Source organism: Scleropages formosus, chromosome 9 (assembly GCF_900964775.1).
Source record: "Scleropages formosus chromosome 9, fSclFor1.1, whole genome shotgun sequence".
Lineage (NCBI taxonomy): Eukaryota > Metazoa > Chordata > Actinopteri > Osteoglossiformes > Osteoglossidae > Scleropages > Scleropages formosus.
In genome coordinates, this window is record NC_041814.1 from 22,395,118 (window position 1) to 22,412,704 (window position 17,587).

The following is a 17,587-nucleotide window of genomic DNA, read 5'->3' on the forward strand; positions in this document are numbered from 1 at the left end:
ATCAGACTGATAATCATAGCTTTTCTCTAAAATGAGTTAATATTTTTCAATCAGGATACTTTAGGCAAATAACAGCACCAGTACTGCATCCATTTCTGACATATAAAGATTGAATTTTTAAAGGTATGTTATAGTATATAATCCTAAAAGACAATGCGGATACTTAACTGACCACGTGCATTGTTTTGTGCTGCTGATTATGAACATAGTTTGGTAAAAGTCGAAAAACATCATTTCCTCTCCGATTTTGTTAATAAATATGTACGTTTTTCATTGTTTTGCTTTCTTCATTTTTGTGACATTTGCTAATTTGATGCACATTGCATTGGATTCTCCTACCAAGAGTTTCTTGACTTGTGGCTCTAGCATAATAACCACAGAGTTGGGGAATGGAGGGTTGGGAGAAGAGTAGGGTTTGGGGAGTGAGGAGGACAATGGATGCATTTCTTCAATAAGTCACTGCAGCATGTAAATGTCAGCATATGGACTGTCAGCTAGCATGCAGAAGAAGATCCCTGTGGAGTTCAGACTGCCAGTCCACCTACATTTGGTCTAACAGTCTTTAATACAGCAATCCGATATCTCCTGTTCATTGGCCTCCCCACCTGTAACCGGTCCGATAAGTGCAGTGCTGCTGCTATTGATCAACAACTGCAGCCAACCTACGCATCTAGACCTGAGGTTGAATAAGCAGATCCAAACCATTCCATTCAGGCAGAAAAACCTGCTCTAGTCAGCACTTATGCAGTGACCAAGCTGTTGATTTTTTCTACCTGTCTTTTCAGAAGCACTGGACCAGTTCCACTGGTCTGCGTGGCATTAAATAATGTATGCTGGTTGAAGGTGGAACTGTGCTGTGGGATGGGGCTTCACATGATGGGCATCTCTCCAGCACTTGCTCTGTGCTAAACCTCACAGACTGTGAGGACAAGCTGTCTCTGATAAGACAACGAGACATTATATAAGGCAGCTGGTCTGACACCAAAGGGAAAGACGACAAGACAAGTAGGTACAGAAGCTCCCCATCATAATGAAGGATTCTGGCTCTGTCAACACTTTTTGCAACTGATATTCGTGCTTCTTGTTTTGCTTATTGTGTTTCTACTTTTAAAGAGGCCAAGTCCCCGTTCCTCTATTATGTGAAATAACGTCTTAAAATAACAAAGACTTTATGAATCTCCCACTGTCCTGTGTTTTTCAAGTGCAATATTTGTGGACATCCTGTCCTAGCTTTACTTTCAGACCTGCTTGAAAAAACTGCGTAAGATATTTGAAATGCGAGAGGATTTAGGGCTTTATATTTCCGAGTTGCAAACATGCCGCATTTCTGTCAATGTATTTGAGGGATCTAAACAAATGCACATTGTTAGGTTTATGCACAAACTTTTTCAGCAAGCTTCAATGCCGATGTGACAAAACTCCATCTATTCTTAATATTTTAAAGTCTGCTCACCATTACCTTTCCCATTAGTAAAACAGATGGTAATCCACTTTGGAGCTAGGCTGTATTTATAATTTCATGCCTGTCTTGTTGGCAATAATTGATGTTGAGGTTTTAAGATGTGAAAACAAAATACTTCTTATATCTCAATGAACTTCCTGTGAAACTGTCTACTTGTTTCTGGGTGCCAGCCAGTTATCATTTAAAACTAAAAATGCTGAAATGAGAACTCTTTGTGCTGGAGCATGGTTTAAATAGAAAGATAGAACCCCGCAGAATGGATAAACAGAGAAAACAGCCACTTTCTCTAAACTTCTTTGGTTAATACTGGCATAATGAGATTCAAATTTCCCATACTGTATATATTTACCAAATCCTTTTCATATGTATATAACACCAAATAAGATTATAGGAGTTATAAATGTAGAAATGAAAGTGACTTTTTTAAAAACGACCACAAGATAAAGTAGACTGTATTTGTATGAACAAATCAGCTATCAGAGCATAGGAAAAGGCAAAGAGTAAGAAGTTGAAACTATCAGTACATTTATGTTTTGAGATGGATTTGACTATCACTGTATTATAAAAGAACAATGTTGTTTAACCTGTTAGTGAGCAGTTACTATAGGCACAACTGGGCATATACTGTGTGTTTATGATATTGTCATCATTTTAAGGAACAGTGTTATTAAGAAATTAACTCTGTTTGAATCTTGACTAGAAGACTTCCAATGTACATGCTGTTAATGCTTAAAAGATCACAGAAAAGCTAAACAGGAACAATGTAATTTTAATTTTCCATTCAGCAAAATGGATTGTTTTCCTCAGCATTTAGGAATAATTATACAGGGACGGGACTTACATGTGGATAACCTAATGGTCATTACACAGAACATGCTAACAGTTTTGGTAAATATTCTGGAACTGTCACATTGGACTAACACTGGGGTTTACTTAATAAGAATATTTACAGGGTTGTGTATAATAAATATTCTATTCAAATATAAAAGAGGACATAGAGTCTAATTGTATAAATCCAACACAACATTACAGGCAATTCTTAAATCACACACGATTATATTGTTTGTTACAAAGAATATCTATTTCTTTCAAATTAGTTGGATGTAAAAGAAGTTTAAGTCTGAACTATTGTGATTAGAGTATGTAGGATATTGCTACATCACAACTTCCTTGTCAAGGGGCAACACACAGAGAAATAAATAAAATAAAACAAATATAGATATGTAAAATATGAAAACATTATAATATACGAAAGAGAAGCACATAATCTTAGAATGCAGGATGTGCATGTCAGATAAATAATTCATGTAAACACAAGAAAGTAAATCAGGGCAGCCTTTTCCAGATTACCTTCTGTTGATGGGAGAGACATTCTACCATTTATTGTCACTTTAGTTTTTGGCAAGGATTTTTTTTTTTTTTTTTTACATACCTCTTGGTAGACATCAAAAAAGTTCCTGAAGTGTCTGTCTAGCCTCCTGCTTATAAAGCGTTCCTCCTGGTGGTTCCTGTCAAAGATATTCTTATTCCCTGTGCCCTTTGGGCCGTGTCTGAAAGCCTGGAACTCCTCGCTGATTCTGAGGTACAGACCTCCTAAACCAAAACAGTCCCTGGAACAGATTTCAGCGGAGAGATGCTATATTTAGTAGTGTCTGATGCACTTTATCAAAACACTACAAATATTTCTTACAAATGTTACCCTCTATGGATTCCTGAATGATCAAGTTTTTCCTGTTAAGCTGCAAGAAAAAAAATAGCTTAATTGTAACTATTTTTTAAATTACATTAAAAAATTAAGTGAAAGGGGTGAAGGCACAAAGATATCCATGATTATAAGCAAAATTTTTCAAATAAAAAATTATCCTTCAGCTACAGCTCAGATAATGTTAAGCTGTCACCCTCCTCGGGAGCCATACTGTACCCATCCTCAAAGGGGTGAGAATTTCTGTTTAAATTACTTGGAAAAGGGAGTATTAGTCTACTGTACTCAGAATGTACTGTCAACATTAGGATGAATACAAACATAAGTAATACCTCTACATGCAGCTTCTCGTGTGATGTATAATAGTTTATATGTTGGCATGTGACAAATTGTCTCTATTTAAGAATCACGTCTGCATTCAAATTTCTCCTTCTGTTGATGTGATGCACTTTTTGTATTATTCTTTTAGACGTACGTCACTTTGGAGAATAATGTCTGCAAAATGACTAAAAGTAAATGCTAATTTAATACACCAGATAAATTTTCCGTAACTGTACACTTTTCTATAATTGTTCAAATCCAATACATGACACAACTTCAAATAGCGAAACCTTTTTTTTAAAAAAAAAAAAAAATCAGTTTTTTATATTACTGATCTTGTTTCACATCTTCATAACACATTTTGTGGCAGGTTCCACTATAACTCATCTGCTATGCTTGATTTCATTTCTCCTTCCCTGAAGGGTCCTGAAAAGATGTAATGACTGAATATACCAGGTATGACTGAAATGCTGAGGGGGTGGAGAGTGAAGGTTTTCTCGTACAGTGCCTGTAACCAGCTGTGGTTAATGGGATGTAACCAAAGTACAACTCCCTTCATGGAAAAGTTTTTAAAAAGATCAAATTACCTGAAACCTCCATCCATCCATTATCAATCACTTGTCCAGCGCGGGGTTGTGGTGGTCCAGACCCAAACCAGGGGAACATATGGCATGAGACAAAGTGCACTCTGGAAAGGACACTAGTCCATCACTGGACAGTCACACACACTTTTTCGCTCACACATACACACACTATGGGCAATTTAAAACCCTCAGCTCACCTAGAACACGTCTTTGGACAGGGGGAGGAAACTGGAGCAAATACATGCAGACACAGGGAGACCCTACAAACTCCACCCAGAGAGATTCAAATCAGTGTCCGAACCCACAGCCCAGGCCCTGTGATGCACCAGCACTACCCCCTGCACCACTTTGCCACACTACCTGTAAACATGATATTTAAAATCTTTAAACTTTCAACAAGTAAGGTCATTTTTCAAGTAAACATCTTTAAGTGTCAAGTTGCAAATATTAATTCCATGAACGTTGAACTAATATACTGCAATAGATGGATTTTTTTTTTCCTGATTATTTTGCCTGTAAAGCATTAATTATATCATGAACTACTGTGACTCATTCTAAATCCAGCGTAAGGCATAAATTTAAGAATTTTCAGCTGTTGCACTTGCAGCAGAATCATTTTTGCATGTAATTTCCCGTTACGTCCGAAACGTAGCCAGTTAACACTTGAATAAAGATTGTTTTGCAGGAAGAGGGGGTGCGGTGGTGCAGTGGGTTGGGCCGTAGTCCTGCTCTCCAGTGGGTCTGGGGTTCAAGTCCCGCTGGGGGTGCCTTGTGGTGGACTGGCGTCCCGTCCTGGGTGTGTCCCCTTCCCCCTCCGGCCTTACGCCCTGTGTTGCCGGGTAGGCTCCGTGACCCCGTAAGGGACAAGCGGTTCTGAAAATGTGTGTGTGTGTGTGTGTGTGTGTGTGTGTGTGTGTGTGTGTGTGTGTGTTTTGCAGGAAGAGAATTATGAATATAACTTGTACAGTAACTAATCTGTCAACAAGGGACAGCTCCGACTGCCCATGTAAACAGTACCATTCACCCACTTCATTTTTCACTCTCTGCCTGTGGCCCCGTTCTCTGCTTATACAAATACTTTTTTGTAGAGGTTAAAAAAAGTGGGAGAAAAAAAAAACATCCTCCGATTTACATAATAACTCCCTAACTTGTGTGAGTCACTCTGGCAAAAGCTGAGTTGCAGTGAATGTAATGGATCCCAAACAGCCTAATCAACAGAAACAACACGGTAATCCCCCTCTTCAGGATGAAGTAGGCCTCTGCTGGTACGGAGTATACGGCATTGCTAACAAGCACAGACCGCGATAAAATATTTGATGGTGGCTGTAATGGGGTAACAACTTTTCAGGCTGGTTCTGTTCCTAAATCCAAACACTTTTTAGTATGTGATTCCTCCTCTCCTCAGTTTATATAAATATATACAGAAAAGAAAGGAGCTAGATGATATTGTGTCAGATCACTTCACCTGACGTGTTGGGACTGGTACAGGATGCTTTGAGGAAAGACAGTACTGCTGATTGTGTTACTTTTGCTCTTTCATTATATTATTTAAATAGTGTAATTCATTCATTAATTGTGATTCCTGGGAATTTACACGTGTTTACCTGCCATTTGCTGTTGTGATGTAGTACCGTTGCGATTGAAGTGCTGTACCTGAGTCTATGTTGTACCTTTCTTGGGGAAGTCTTGCCAAAATAGTGGGGCTGGGATGAAATTAAACATTGTGACCTCGTTGAGTCCAGCTGTAATCAATGTTTCTATATATAAAAAACTGAGCTACATTGTTTCCTTTACATGCTTTCATATAGCTGATATTTTTCTCCAATGCAACTGAGTGATGAGGTACTTACAATGACTGATCAATTTATACAGTAATTTATGAAAAATGCCAGTCGTGTCTGTAACAGCACTTGAACAAAGCTTTTAAATTAGTCTCAATGCTTATCAGATACTTTTCATCCAAAGAGTGTGATGAAGCAGTGGCTACACACGTAAAAAAGTTTATGTTTCTAACAAGAATAGGTTATGTAAAAGTAAAGGGAATATTATGGAAAATATGTAATGTGATTCAGTTATTGTATTATCATATATCGTAATAGGTATACTGTGACTGTGTGTAGAATTTTTTTTATTTCTTTATTTTTTAATAGTGAGAAACAAACACATGCCTTACCTTGAGTAAAATGGAAGCTGTGGCCAAAATGGCAAAAGAGGAATTATGGGAGTTGGAGTCATTTAAGTATTGGGAGGAAGAGTCCATTGGAAACTGGTGGTAGAAACAGCTACATTGTTTAGTGTTACCTAAATGAAGCTAAAAATGTTTGAAATAGAGTGGTTGTACAATTTTATTGAATGGTTGTGCTTTAAATACAAAGTGAATGTTTGTTAATGTTAACTGGTCAATGGAATAACTAGTGGTGGAGCCCGTTGTACATAATTGCTTCAATTCAGAGGTGGGGGAAGGAAGGAAGGAAGGAAGGAAGGAAGGAAGGAAGGAAGGAAGGAAGGAAGGAAGGAAGGAAGGAAGGAAGGAAGGACGGACGGACGGACGGACGGACGGACGGACGGACGGACGGACGGACGGACGGACGGACGGACACTAAGACTGTTGTACTTGCTCACTAGTGAAAATTGTAAGTTTGTATACTGTCATTGTTGGGATATTTCTACCTGTATGTAGAGCACTGGGATGTTTGTTGAAGAAAAGAAGCTTCCTGGAACCACACCAACCTCCCAGACTACAAAGACATTAACAATGTATATTTATATGCTTTACATAGACTCCCACATAGACTCCTTTGTGAATAAGGCCCAGCAGAGGTTGTACTTCCTTCGCCAGCTGAGGAAGTTCAACCTGCCACAGGAGCTACTGCTGCAATTCTACTCCGCCGTCATCCAGTCTGTCCTCCGCACCTCTATAACTGTCTGGTTCGGCTCAGCTACGAAATCAGACATCGGAAGATTACAGCACATAGTTCGGACTGCTGGAAGAATCATCGGCACATCCCCCCCAGCTCTCAGTGAACTGCACTCGTCCAGAGTCAGTAAAAGGGCTGGCAAAATCATTCTAGACCCCTCACATCCAGGCCACTTCCTCTTCGAACCTTTGCCATCTGGCCGGCGCTACAGAGCACTGAGCACCAGGACAGCCAGGCACAAGAAAAGTTTCTTTCCTCAGGCCATCTACCTCATGAACAGCTAAATCCCCCTAGAGAGTAAACCAGTGCAATACACAACGCTATTTATATTTATATTTATAACTATTTATCACATCATATCTCTTATTCACACTCCTTTGCATTTTTATCTAGTGACTATTTTTGTATATTGGGTACTTTATATTTTTATATATTTTTTTATCCCTTATTCATACTCGATATCTTCTCATCTGTCTTGTCACTGTCATTCTGTCTGTGCTGTGGAAGTTTCTGTCACCAAGACAAATTCCTTGTATGTGTGAACATACTTGTCAATAAAGCTCGTTCTGATTCTGATTCTGATACTGGTTCATACAGACAAATATTTGACTGGAGGAACTCCTGCTTCATGCTTTGCTCAAGAGCGGACAAAAAGACACCTTCTGGGATCTGAACATTCATTGTTTTTGTGTCTGGAGCACTTATGTAGATATTATGCTACTGTCCATGCTCCATCCCTGAAAGAAGAAGAAAGTCTCAGTAGATGGTCAATTGACATCTTGTAGCAATTTTGGCATCCAATTTTTATTATAGTTACACAAATCCTATATGGCTCACAGCAATCGGTAACCTTTTCAGAGCCTTTACCAGGACACATACGGTATAAAAGCTTATTCTCTAAGTGCAAGTTTCAAGTTTCCCAAGAAACTTGCACAGTTAGCGAACAGAGTACAGCTCCTCTTTTGAGTCCCATCACATTGTAAATTGTTTAACATCTATTTTCATTATTTCTGTATAAGCAAACACAGAGAGCAACACACTGTGTAAAGAAATTAGAGATTGAAAACAGGAGTGTAGTGCTCAGGGTTGTTGTCCTGCCAGCTGAAGGTTCCCAGTTAAAATACCCAGTCTTTAAACATGATGCTTCCCCTGAATTGTTCCAGTAAAAACACCCTGCTGTGTAAATTGGTACAGAGCTGTAATCAATATGGTGTTGTGTTGTAAGTGTCCTTGGACAAAGATGTCAGCTAAATATAATTTAACAAATGTTGAATTTACCTTAGGGGGGTGTGGTGGTGCAGTGAGTTGGACTGGGTCCTGCTCTCTGGTGGGTCTGGGGTTCGAGTCCTACTTGGGGTGCCTTACAATGGACTGGTGTCCCATCCTGGGTGTGTCCCCTTCCCCTCCAGCCTTATGCCCTGCGTTGCCAGGTTAGGCTCTGGCTCTCCTCGACCCTGTATGGGACGAGCGGTTCAGACATTGTGTGTGTGTGTGTGTGTGTGCGTGTGTGTGTAAATCTACCTTTTAGGTATATGCCAGAATGGACAAGATAGAGAAAAAAGGCATGAGGTGGTAAAAATCTGCTGACATTACAGTAGCGCTTATTACATTTACATATCAGTCATGGTGACCAGGTGTGTGGACATTTTTTTCTCTGTTCTGTCTCCTTTCTTAAAAAAACAGTATAAACAAGTCTGGTTATATTGTTTTTGTCTGCTTAATTCTAAGAGATTTTACATGGTACCTGTCACAAAAAATAGATTTTGCTCATTTCACTTACACTCTTTGCATTCTCTGTAAATCTGTTTCAAGATATTGTTCAGGTATGAATCACCAACAAATAAAATGGAGTTATTTACTTTAAATAGTGACTTGATACCGGGGTACAGTAGTACAGCTGGAAGCATGGCGCCTTAGAGCTCCTAGGAACTGGGTTCACACATGTGCTCCAATTCAGTTCAATGTGTGTGAGGTTTGTGTGTTCTTCTGTCTGCATCCCATATTCCAAAAATCTGTGTTTTACATGGATAGCGACTATACATCTCCTCTTTGTGTAAATGAGCGTGTGGATTGTCCAGTGTGTACCTTGTGTCATACCCTGTGTCCGGGTTAGACTATGGATCATTGTGACCCTGCACGGCGCAAGTAAATTTTCACAAACTTCAATACTGCAATGACCCGCATGACTAAGGAGTGTCACATTCAAGCAGGAAACGATGTTCATTGTAAATAGTTGGGAATAATGGGGATTGTGGGGAATACTTTTAGGAAAAGATGATGGATGCAGGGATAGATAATAAATGCACACATGGTTAAATGCTAAATCCACTTTAGGCAAGGTGTCAGAATGGACAAGTTCAGTGAAAAAAGAAAGTGCATTGGGTGAATATGTTTTGGCTGCAGTTGTTATATTAACAAATCAACAAGTTATGATTCCTGTATAAAGCCTTGACTTTCCACTCATATGATCTTCACTAACTATAACAAAAATGAAAATTGAAGGATTTTTGCTTATTATAAGTATTATTATACGTCTAGCAATTGTTCCTTCTTGTTGCTGGAAATAAATAGCAAAATTAAAATGATTAAATGTGAAAATTACTGTGGGGTCAAAAGATTTAAAATATATTTTTAATTTGGTGTGTTTTATGAACTAAATTTAGAGATGTAATTATTGAAATAATAGACCAAACTGGTGTAGTGATAAAAAAGTAAAAAACAAAAGGATAATTTTGAACATGCTTTTTAATCAACATTTCAAGATGAAGAAGATTTTCTGCAGCTGAAGAAGAAAGAATCAGTTAAAAGTTTTAAGAATATACTTGAACCCCTTTACAGAAACTGATCTGGTTAACTGATAGCAGTTGTTAGGTTAGTTACATAGATCTAAGCTGGTGCCTCTGATGCACCTGAGGACTTTCACCTCCTGGTGTTGTGACACATGATTTAAATGACTCAGCGGTAAAATAACATCACAACAGACTCAGTTATTTCCTTGGATGCACTCCAGCCGTTGTGAGTTCCATAACCATCCCAGTCGAATCCTGCAAAATCCCCACATTGGCGTCCACCGCCTTCAGGGAAGAAGCCACCCCCTCCAATGCAAATCTGCAAAAGTCATGAAAACACAGCTGAACTTGTTTCAAGTTTGTCAACACCTTGCTCTAGATCCGACCACAGTTATTTAGCTTTCTTATGTAAAATAACTAGCTCTGCCAGGGGACTCAGAATGCACAAGTGCATGCACAAGGCATCCCGGCTCACCAGAGGTAGCCTGGTCTCTGCGAGATGCTGAGTGGATGACAGTGATACAGTCTGCCGCTCTACTCCTGTCTGAAATGCGGAACTGCAATGTTGCTGACATTTAAATTGCACTTATTCATTTAACGGATGCTTTTCTCCAAAACAGCACAGAACTCAACGTAAACAAACTTGCATTACACCATCAGAGAAAAAGATACAGACACCTGATTGTCAAAGTACAGTCATAGCCCTGTATCACCATTTTTGCCAAGGTACATTCCATGAGTAGCAATGTAAAGAATTAGAATAGAATTATGGAACTGATGATGAGCCCCTGGCCACTGCATGGCACATTTGACCAATGAATTTTTCAAGTAACGAACCATGGTCCCAAATAGGTTTGTAAGCGACAGATCCACTGTACATGGAGAAAGGAAAATAGGTGCTCTCTGTGAGCAAGTGTGTTGAAAGCACCATCAGCACTGATTGATCTTCAAGCCACTCTAAAGGCAGCTAAACTCCAGAGACGTATCTGCACAGAGGCTTTTGTGTAAACTCTCCTTATTGAGCCGAGAACATGCCAAGCGCGACAAGTGAGTGAATACTTACATGTTCTACATTGCAACCGACTGGTTTGACTCCAGAGCACAAAGCCAGTGCGGCTTGTTCATTGTTGAAAGCCCTGAAGGAGATGTAGCCTGGTTCATACTCTACTGAAATATTTAGAATAGAATAAAAGAAGAATTTAGAATAAAGATTTTATTAGTATGTTCTTCTGACACATATGCTTCATTGATCATCTCAGTGCACTGCACAAGACTAGTGTCACGTAAATATAGAATTCTGCACAACGTGTACCAACATATCATAATCACCATTTTAGAAAGGGAAATTAAATGTTTTCTTTCTTACTAGTAGTGCTGGGACCATAAAATTTAGGAAGACTCCCTGCATTTCCATGGTCATATACAATGGGACTTGACGGTCCGTTGTTGGTTTTGCAGGCACCAGCCTTATATCTGACTGGATAAGCCTAAAGCCAGAATTAGGATGGATAATGATCAAAGCAAATATACAAAAAAAAACACAATTAAAATATACGCTTTATATACACTATATATGTTTGATAGTTTATGTCTGTTACCTTGTGTTTATATTATATTTCTGTTCATCATATGATAATGAATTTAAAACAAATCAGTTAAAATGTTTTTCACTGAATCCACAAAAAATCTAATTCTTGTAAAGGTAAATATAGAGACACACACATTACCTTGTACAGGTTATAGAGGTTTCCTCCATATTGATTTAAAAAGTTGTTTTCTGTGTGATACCTGAAAATAGACTTTTCTTTCCACTGATCCACAGACAGTTCATTAGGGACATGCCAAACAGACATGTCCTGAGCTGTTATCTCATAGTATCCTGGGTTCTTGAAGAAAGGAAGACATATGAAACATTAGAAGCTATACAAAAAGAGCTAAAGTTTGTTACTCGTTTATGCAAGCGGATATTTGAATGCATGTGGATATTTTAATTTTAATTTCATATGAAGTACCTCACTGAAAGGTATGTAGGCAGGTTTCAAACTAGGATCTGGACACACATTTGACACAGGGTGATATGCTTAATCACTACACTACTCCAAGGACAGTCTATTGTTTCTCTAAGAAAGACTCTGAAAACACTCGGCTGTTGCCCATAATTTTAACTTTTTTTTTTTTTTTTGCATTATTAACTGGTTTGTTGCCTCTTTCATTGATCACAATATCTGAAATCAGATAATATTCACCTTAAAGTCATCTGAGGTGGCTGCTTCAACCGTGCCAAAGGTGACTTTGTTGGACCAACTGCCATCTCCCTCGGGAACATTTTGGTTGTTTTCCTGCTGACTGGACCAGCGGTCGCCCACAGTACACTTCCCATACATGTTGTTCTCATGGATGCTAGCCACCAGAGTCCAGCCACCGCCATTTGTGGTCATGTCACAGAAGGTCAAGTAGGTAGCTCCACTAGAGGAGCTAAGGATGTAAAGGCCATCTGAAGAACGAAGACAACTGGACTATCATCCCCAGAATCACATAATCATTCAGTGTGACATGAACCTTGCTAAAATGTAATACATTTTTTAAGAAACAATGACAATGACATACCTGGAAGACAGCCATAGAGATGAAGCAGTTCTTTGCAGCTCTTAGGATAACTGACAGGCTTACAGTTATCAAGCTTATCTAAAAAGTCAAAATGTGAACAATTATTAATCACTCCTAAAATTTGATGAAAACTGGGGCATTTATATGAGCCTGTTAAGAACAAATAAAAACTGACCACACCTAGCTAGCTAATTAGATGTGGCAAAAAGTAACACACACTCTTTAGGAATGTAACATTAACAAGGCACTTTAAAATCTGGCAAACTGTAATGGTAATGTTGGCTGTGCATCTGTGATTCCATTGGTAGCAGGAATGCATTAACTAAAAGGGTAAAAATATTAATTTATCTCAGGGAACACAAACATGAAATTATAACTTGTGAAACAGAAATACTGAACAATAAATGTTAAACTTTGTAGAATTCTGTTTTGACCCACAGTGAGCTGTGTTTTTCGGAATAAATAATGACTACTGACAGGAAATGATTAAAAATACTTAAAGCTTTGCTTTTCTGACTGGTATATAGTAGATAATTGATGGTGATGTAATGATGCTATGGTTATGGTTTGGCAAGCAACAAACAAAAGAAAAGCCACAAAAAAAAATTATAGAAATAATGTGCTGCACAATATGTTTGTGTAAATAAAATAAAGAAATAGTTCAATCCCTTTTAGAAAAATAATTATATATCTCCTTACTTGATGTGGACTGCAAGATCTCCAGACTGAGAACAAAAAAGTTCACCAACACAGTCCATTGCGTCATTTCCATAACTAGAAATGATAAAGTCATCATTTTCTAATGTAGTATTTTCCTGTAAAATCTGCATTACATTTTGCAATTTACAACATTTTATGGGTTAAAAGATTTTAGGATTTAAACATTTACAAAAATTAGACTTTGTTAAATATAGGATTATTTATTAAATATTGATTATCGATTAAATATCTCAGTAACAAATCAGTTAAATGAGGAACTTTATAAATACTATACATACATACATTAAATATCACATATTGTACTAAAATTCTGGATTATTTACTCAATGGAGAAATTTCATTTGTCCATAGTACTCTTCAAATCTCTTCAACAGAAATATCAGTTTTTAATTCACCAATTTCATATGAAATGCACAACCAATAAATGTTTAATTTTGGCTTTGTTTAAAATGCAGTTAATGAGAAATTACCTTAGATTTTTTCCTGCTTACTGCACGCCTTCTCTCATTCCATGCACCAGAAACTGACAGCAAAGTTTTAATCTCGGTTTAAAAAGTTTACTGAAGCACACACCCATATGCAAATAAAAACCTGAATCTAAACTTTAGATTGGTTGTTTCCAAGCAGCATTTTACAGCCAGCATCCCTTGACCCTCTACCAGAATGAGACTAACCAAAATAGTTTTAATAAAAAAGTCATTGAAACAAATCCCAGCGATGAAAAGAGATTATTTTCCATAATGTTGGCTGCAAAATAGAATGAAAAAAGACTGGAAAAATGCTACACTTATTTTATCTGCATTATGTGAAAAGAAAGCAGGTTCTGTTGATCGAGGACCAGGATTAAGGCAAGGATTCATTATTATATTAACTTCAGATACTGTTATGCACGATCTCATCTGGTAAAATTATAAAAGATTAATTTCCCTTACTGATACATTGAAGTCTTAGCATTATTGACGTTGCTATGACTTGCTTGAAAATGTAAGTGTAAAAATAACTAATGTAGATGTACTACGCTGCAGGATACTGCAAAAGTCCAAGACTGGACTGCTGAAAAACGGTATGTCTTTATAATATTTTTATAACATCATTTCAGCTTTAACATATCGGACCATGAACAGTTAAGTGGTTCAACCGTTCTGATCTAATCAAAACTCCTCAGTTGCAGTTAATCAGGCCACAACTCTATGTTTTATAAGTGTCTTTATGGAGATGCAATGAGCAACAATGCATTTTTACTATGGTGTTTCTCCTTTTCTAATGTATATTAGATATATACTTCCTATATTTTATTAATTTCTGCAGATTTTACGTGATACACTAATTATTTTAATGTTTATGTGATTGCTTTTATTGCCCAACAATGGACTAGCATCCATTCACTGGCAAAATCAACACATAATCATTTGATCTTGGAATCATCATGAATTACATTTCCCCATTACATTCGGTGCAAACCAAATATGACAAAATGCGAATGTTCAGGAGGAAAAAAAAAAAACAATGCTTTTTTTTTTGGCAAATTAGTCTTTGAATTACAACCATATACTTCATAGTGGGGGGTGCGGTGGCGCAGTGGGTTGGACCGCAGTCCTGCTCTCCGGTGGGTCTGGGGTTCAAGTCCCGCTTGGGGTGCCTTGCGGCGGACTGGCGTCCCGTCCTGGGTGTGTCCCCTTCCCCCTCCGGCCTTACGCCCTGTGTTGCCGGGTAGGCTCCGGTTCCCCGTGACCCCGTATGGGACAAGCGGTTCTGAAAATGTGTGTGTGTGTGTGTGTGTGTGTGTGTGTGTACTTCATAGTGTCATAAGTTTACTAACTGACACAGCTGCGGATTTGGTCCAAAGCCCTAGTGAGCCCTTTGACTTTTAGTTTCAGACAGTAGTTGTTCAGAAAATGTCAGAGAGGTGAGCCCTGTACTTCACACAATAACTAGTTTTGGGAACTGTTTAACTTATGAGCTCACCAAACTTACTATGGTGCTCCCCACTATTCCTCATTTTAATCCTAGTCATACATCAGATTCCCCTGGGCCCCTAAGTAGTCTTAGGGTTTTCCTAAAAGGACCGATTCTTTAAGGCAGTTTAGATAGAGAAGACACACAAGGCAAAAAAAGACTGTAATTTATGCAAAATGTATTGCAATCTTTAAGTGGCTCTCCCAGTATCCTTGTTGTCCTTTGCTTACATTTATCTAATGCTTTTCTCAAAAGCAACTTACAATGTCAAGACTACAGTTACTTACCCATTTGCATTTATTTATTTAGCAGACACTTTTCCCCAAAGCAACTTCCAATGGATACTACGCAGCATTACCAGGCCACACATCTCATTCATCAAGGTGACTCACACTGTTACATAAGCTACTTACAATGGGTCACTCATACATACATTACTGAAACACACTCTCTCTGTGTCACTCACACACTATGGGGGAACCTAAAGAGCATCTCTTTATGTAGGTGGATATTTTTACTGGAGCAATTTAGGGTAAATAACTTGCGCAAGGGTACTACAGCTACAGCTGGGGATTGAACTTGCAACCATTGGAATGAGAAGTAGTAACTCTAATCACTATGCTATCATACTTAACATGACATCACCAGCTATTTGCCTTGTCAATAAGGAGGCATCCTGTCACTGGATAGCAGCAATAATTCCTTATTTAATAACAGCAAACTTCCTCCTCCTGCTTTAGTTCCTTATTTACTTATTTTTATGTGTTTAAGTAAGATAGCATTTGAATTGACAGTTACTTCAACTGTCAAACACTTTTCTGCTTTGCAACTCCTGCTACAAGAGTATGAACCTTCTATCAGCAGTCCAGTCTGGTGGTGGCAGTGTAATGATCTAGGGGTGTTTTACAGACAAAGGCTGTCTCACAATAACTGAAGTAAGGAATTTCTCTTTCTGTCAAAAAATTCTAAAGAAGAATATTTGGTTATTAGTCTGTGAACTGAAGTGGAAGCATAGATGTATCATGAGGCAAGAAAATGATCATGAATGATTTTAACTCCTGCTTGTCCTGAGCAGGATTGCAGTTAACCAGAATCTATCCCTGAAGCACTGGGGACAAGACTGAGGAGGATACATCCTGGACAAGATTTCAGTACATTACAAGGCAACCACACACAGTCACTTACCCATTCATAAATTAGTTCCATGTCTTTTTCCAAAAAATTGGGCCAAAATTTATCAACAGTGATCACTTTAGCTACAGGATGGATTTATTTGGAGTCATTGCAGCTATTGCTTTGACTTCACTTGTCTGTCCAGTTCCTCCTACATAAGTATTGCCCTGTAGGAAGTGGACAATAAATTCCTGTTCATGATATCAAGCAGGGTTTGTTCGAAGGTTTAAGGAACTGCTTTGCCATTCTTTCCATTCTTAACATAACATAACATAATTATAATGATTTGTGTATTTTTATAATAATGATTTAGGTATTTTTTCCAACATGATTGTTTCTGGACTGGAATGAACCACAGTCATGAGCTTATTAGATAGTAGTCTCATCTTTAGTAAAACACTATATTCCATGTTAGTTATTCAGTAAAACTGCCATTTGTCCTTAGTGCCCTTAATGAAATTAAATGAAAAGTTTCATTTAAATTATCTACAGAACATTATCTATGGCCAGTCACCACAATTAATGTGCTTAAATATGTGCCTCAAAGTGAAGGGCAAACCCTGTGCTGATTTGATGGAATTAGACCTTTAGAATTACTTGCACCTAAGGGGAATATCAATTTCGCCACCCAAAATGTAGCAATCTAGCCGCGCACAGCTAGGAATATTGCATTCTTGTAGTCCTTCCTTAAAGTGTATAGCAGACCCAACATTCTTTGTTATATGGAGAAAGCCATATCTTCCACCTGTTTGACACTTCTTACACATAACTTATTCCCAGTGAGTTTCCGAGGGTAGGATAATATGATACCTTGTCCCCAAAGTAAGGTGCAGATTCATTGCTGCAAGGGGACACAGGCAAGTAGGCCAGACTCGTTTGTAGCCCTGCCAACATAGAGAAAAGAGACTCTTCAGATGTGTGCTGTCTCTTTTGAAAGTAAACCACAGGATGAGTGTATATCCTGGGTCTGGAAGATGTCCAGTGCGCTACAACTGACTTTTTCAGTTTAGACCTCAGTCCACAGGGAGACAGACACATGATGGTGAGTTATATCTGCAGGCAACTTCCTCGGGGAACAGTGACGCTAAGGCCGTGTGACAAGATTGATTAGTTACTCTGTTTGTGGCCAAGCACCACAAACAGGGAGGGTTCCTTAGAGATCGAAAGCCTTAGGGTGAAATTTGTTTATCATCTCGGCTGGTTGATGTTTCCCAGAAACTGGTATGTTCTCCTATTGGTGTTGCCTGTGCTGACACTATGATAAGGGCCACAGTTTTTTAAAAGTTGACATTTCAGGGCTGGTTTTATAACATCCTGGCTGTGCTCCTATTACAGGTGTGTGATGATTGTAAGCA

At 38.3% G+C, this 17,587-nt stretch overlaps 1 protein-coding gene across 1 annotated transcript; it reads right to left on the reverse strand.

Moving 5' to 3' along the window:
• Nucleotides 1-9,714: 9,714 nt before the first annotated feature.
• On the reverse strand, nucleotides 9,715-13,616 carry LOC108935438 (intelectin-1a-like). Its single transcript, XM_018754023.2, has 8 exons — nucleotides 13,574-13,616; nucleotides 13,083-13,157; nucleotides 12,384-12,461; nucleotides 12,023-12,270; nucleotides 11,504-11,662; nucleotides 11,143-11,263; nucleotides 10,840-10,943; nucleotides 9,715-10,095 (listed from the first exon to the last, which is right to left on the reverse strand). Exons 2-8 carry the CDS (start codon nucleotides 13,153-13,155, stop codon nucleotides 9,943-9,945), a joined length of 936 nt encoding a protein of 311 aa, XP_018609539.1. The 5' UTR covers nucleotides 13,156-13,157; nucleotides 13,574-13,616; the 3' UTR covers nucleotides 9,715-9,942.
• Between the last annotated feature and the right edge of the window lie 3,971 nt (nucleotides 13,617-17,587).

Excerpts from the sequence above, each read along its gene's own strand:
- LOC108935438 (XM_018754023.2), bottom strand. The coding sequence starts at position 13,155 with ATGGAAATGACGCAATGGACTGTGTTGGTGAACTTTTTTGTTCTCAGT. Across the intron at positions 11,663-12,022 it reads CCACCTCAGATGACTTTAAG|AACCCAGGATACTATGAGAT; the intron begins GTGAATATTATC and ends CCTTTCTTCAAG. Across the intron at positions 10,944-11,142 it reads TTATGGTCCCAGCACTACTA|TAGAGTATGAACCAGGCTAC; the intron begins GTAAGAAAGAAA and ends TAAATATTTCAG.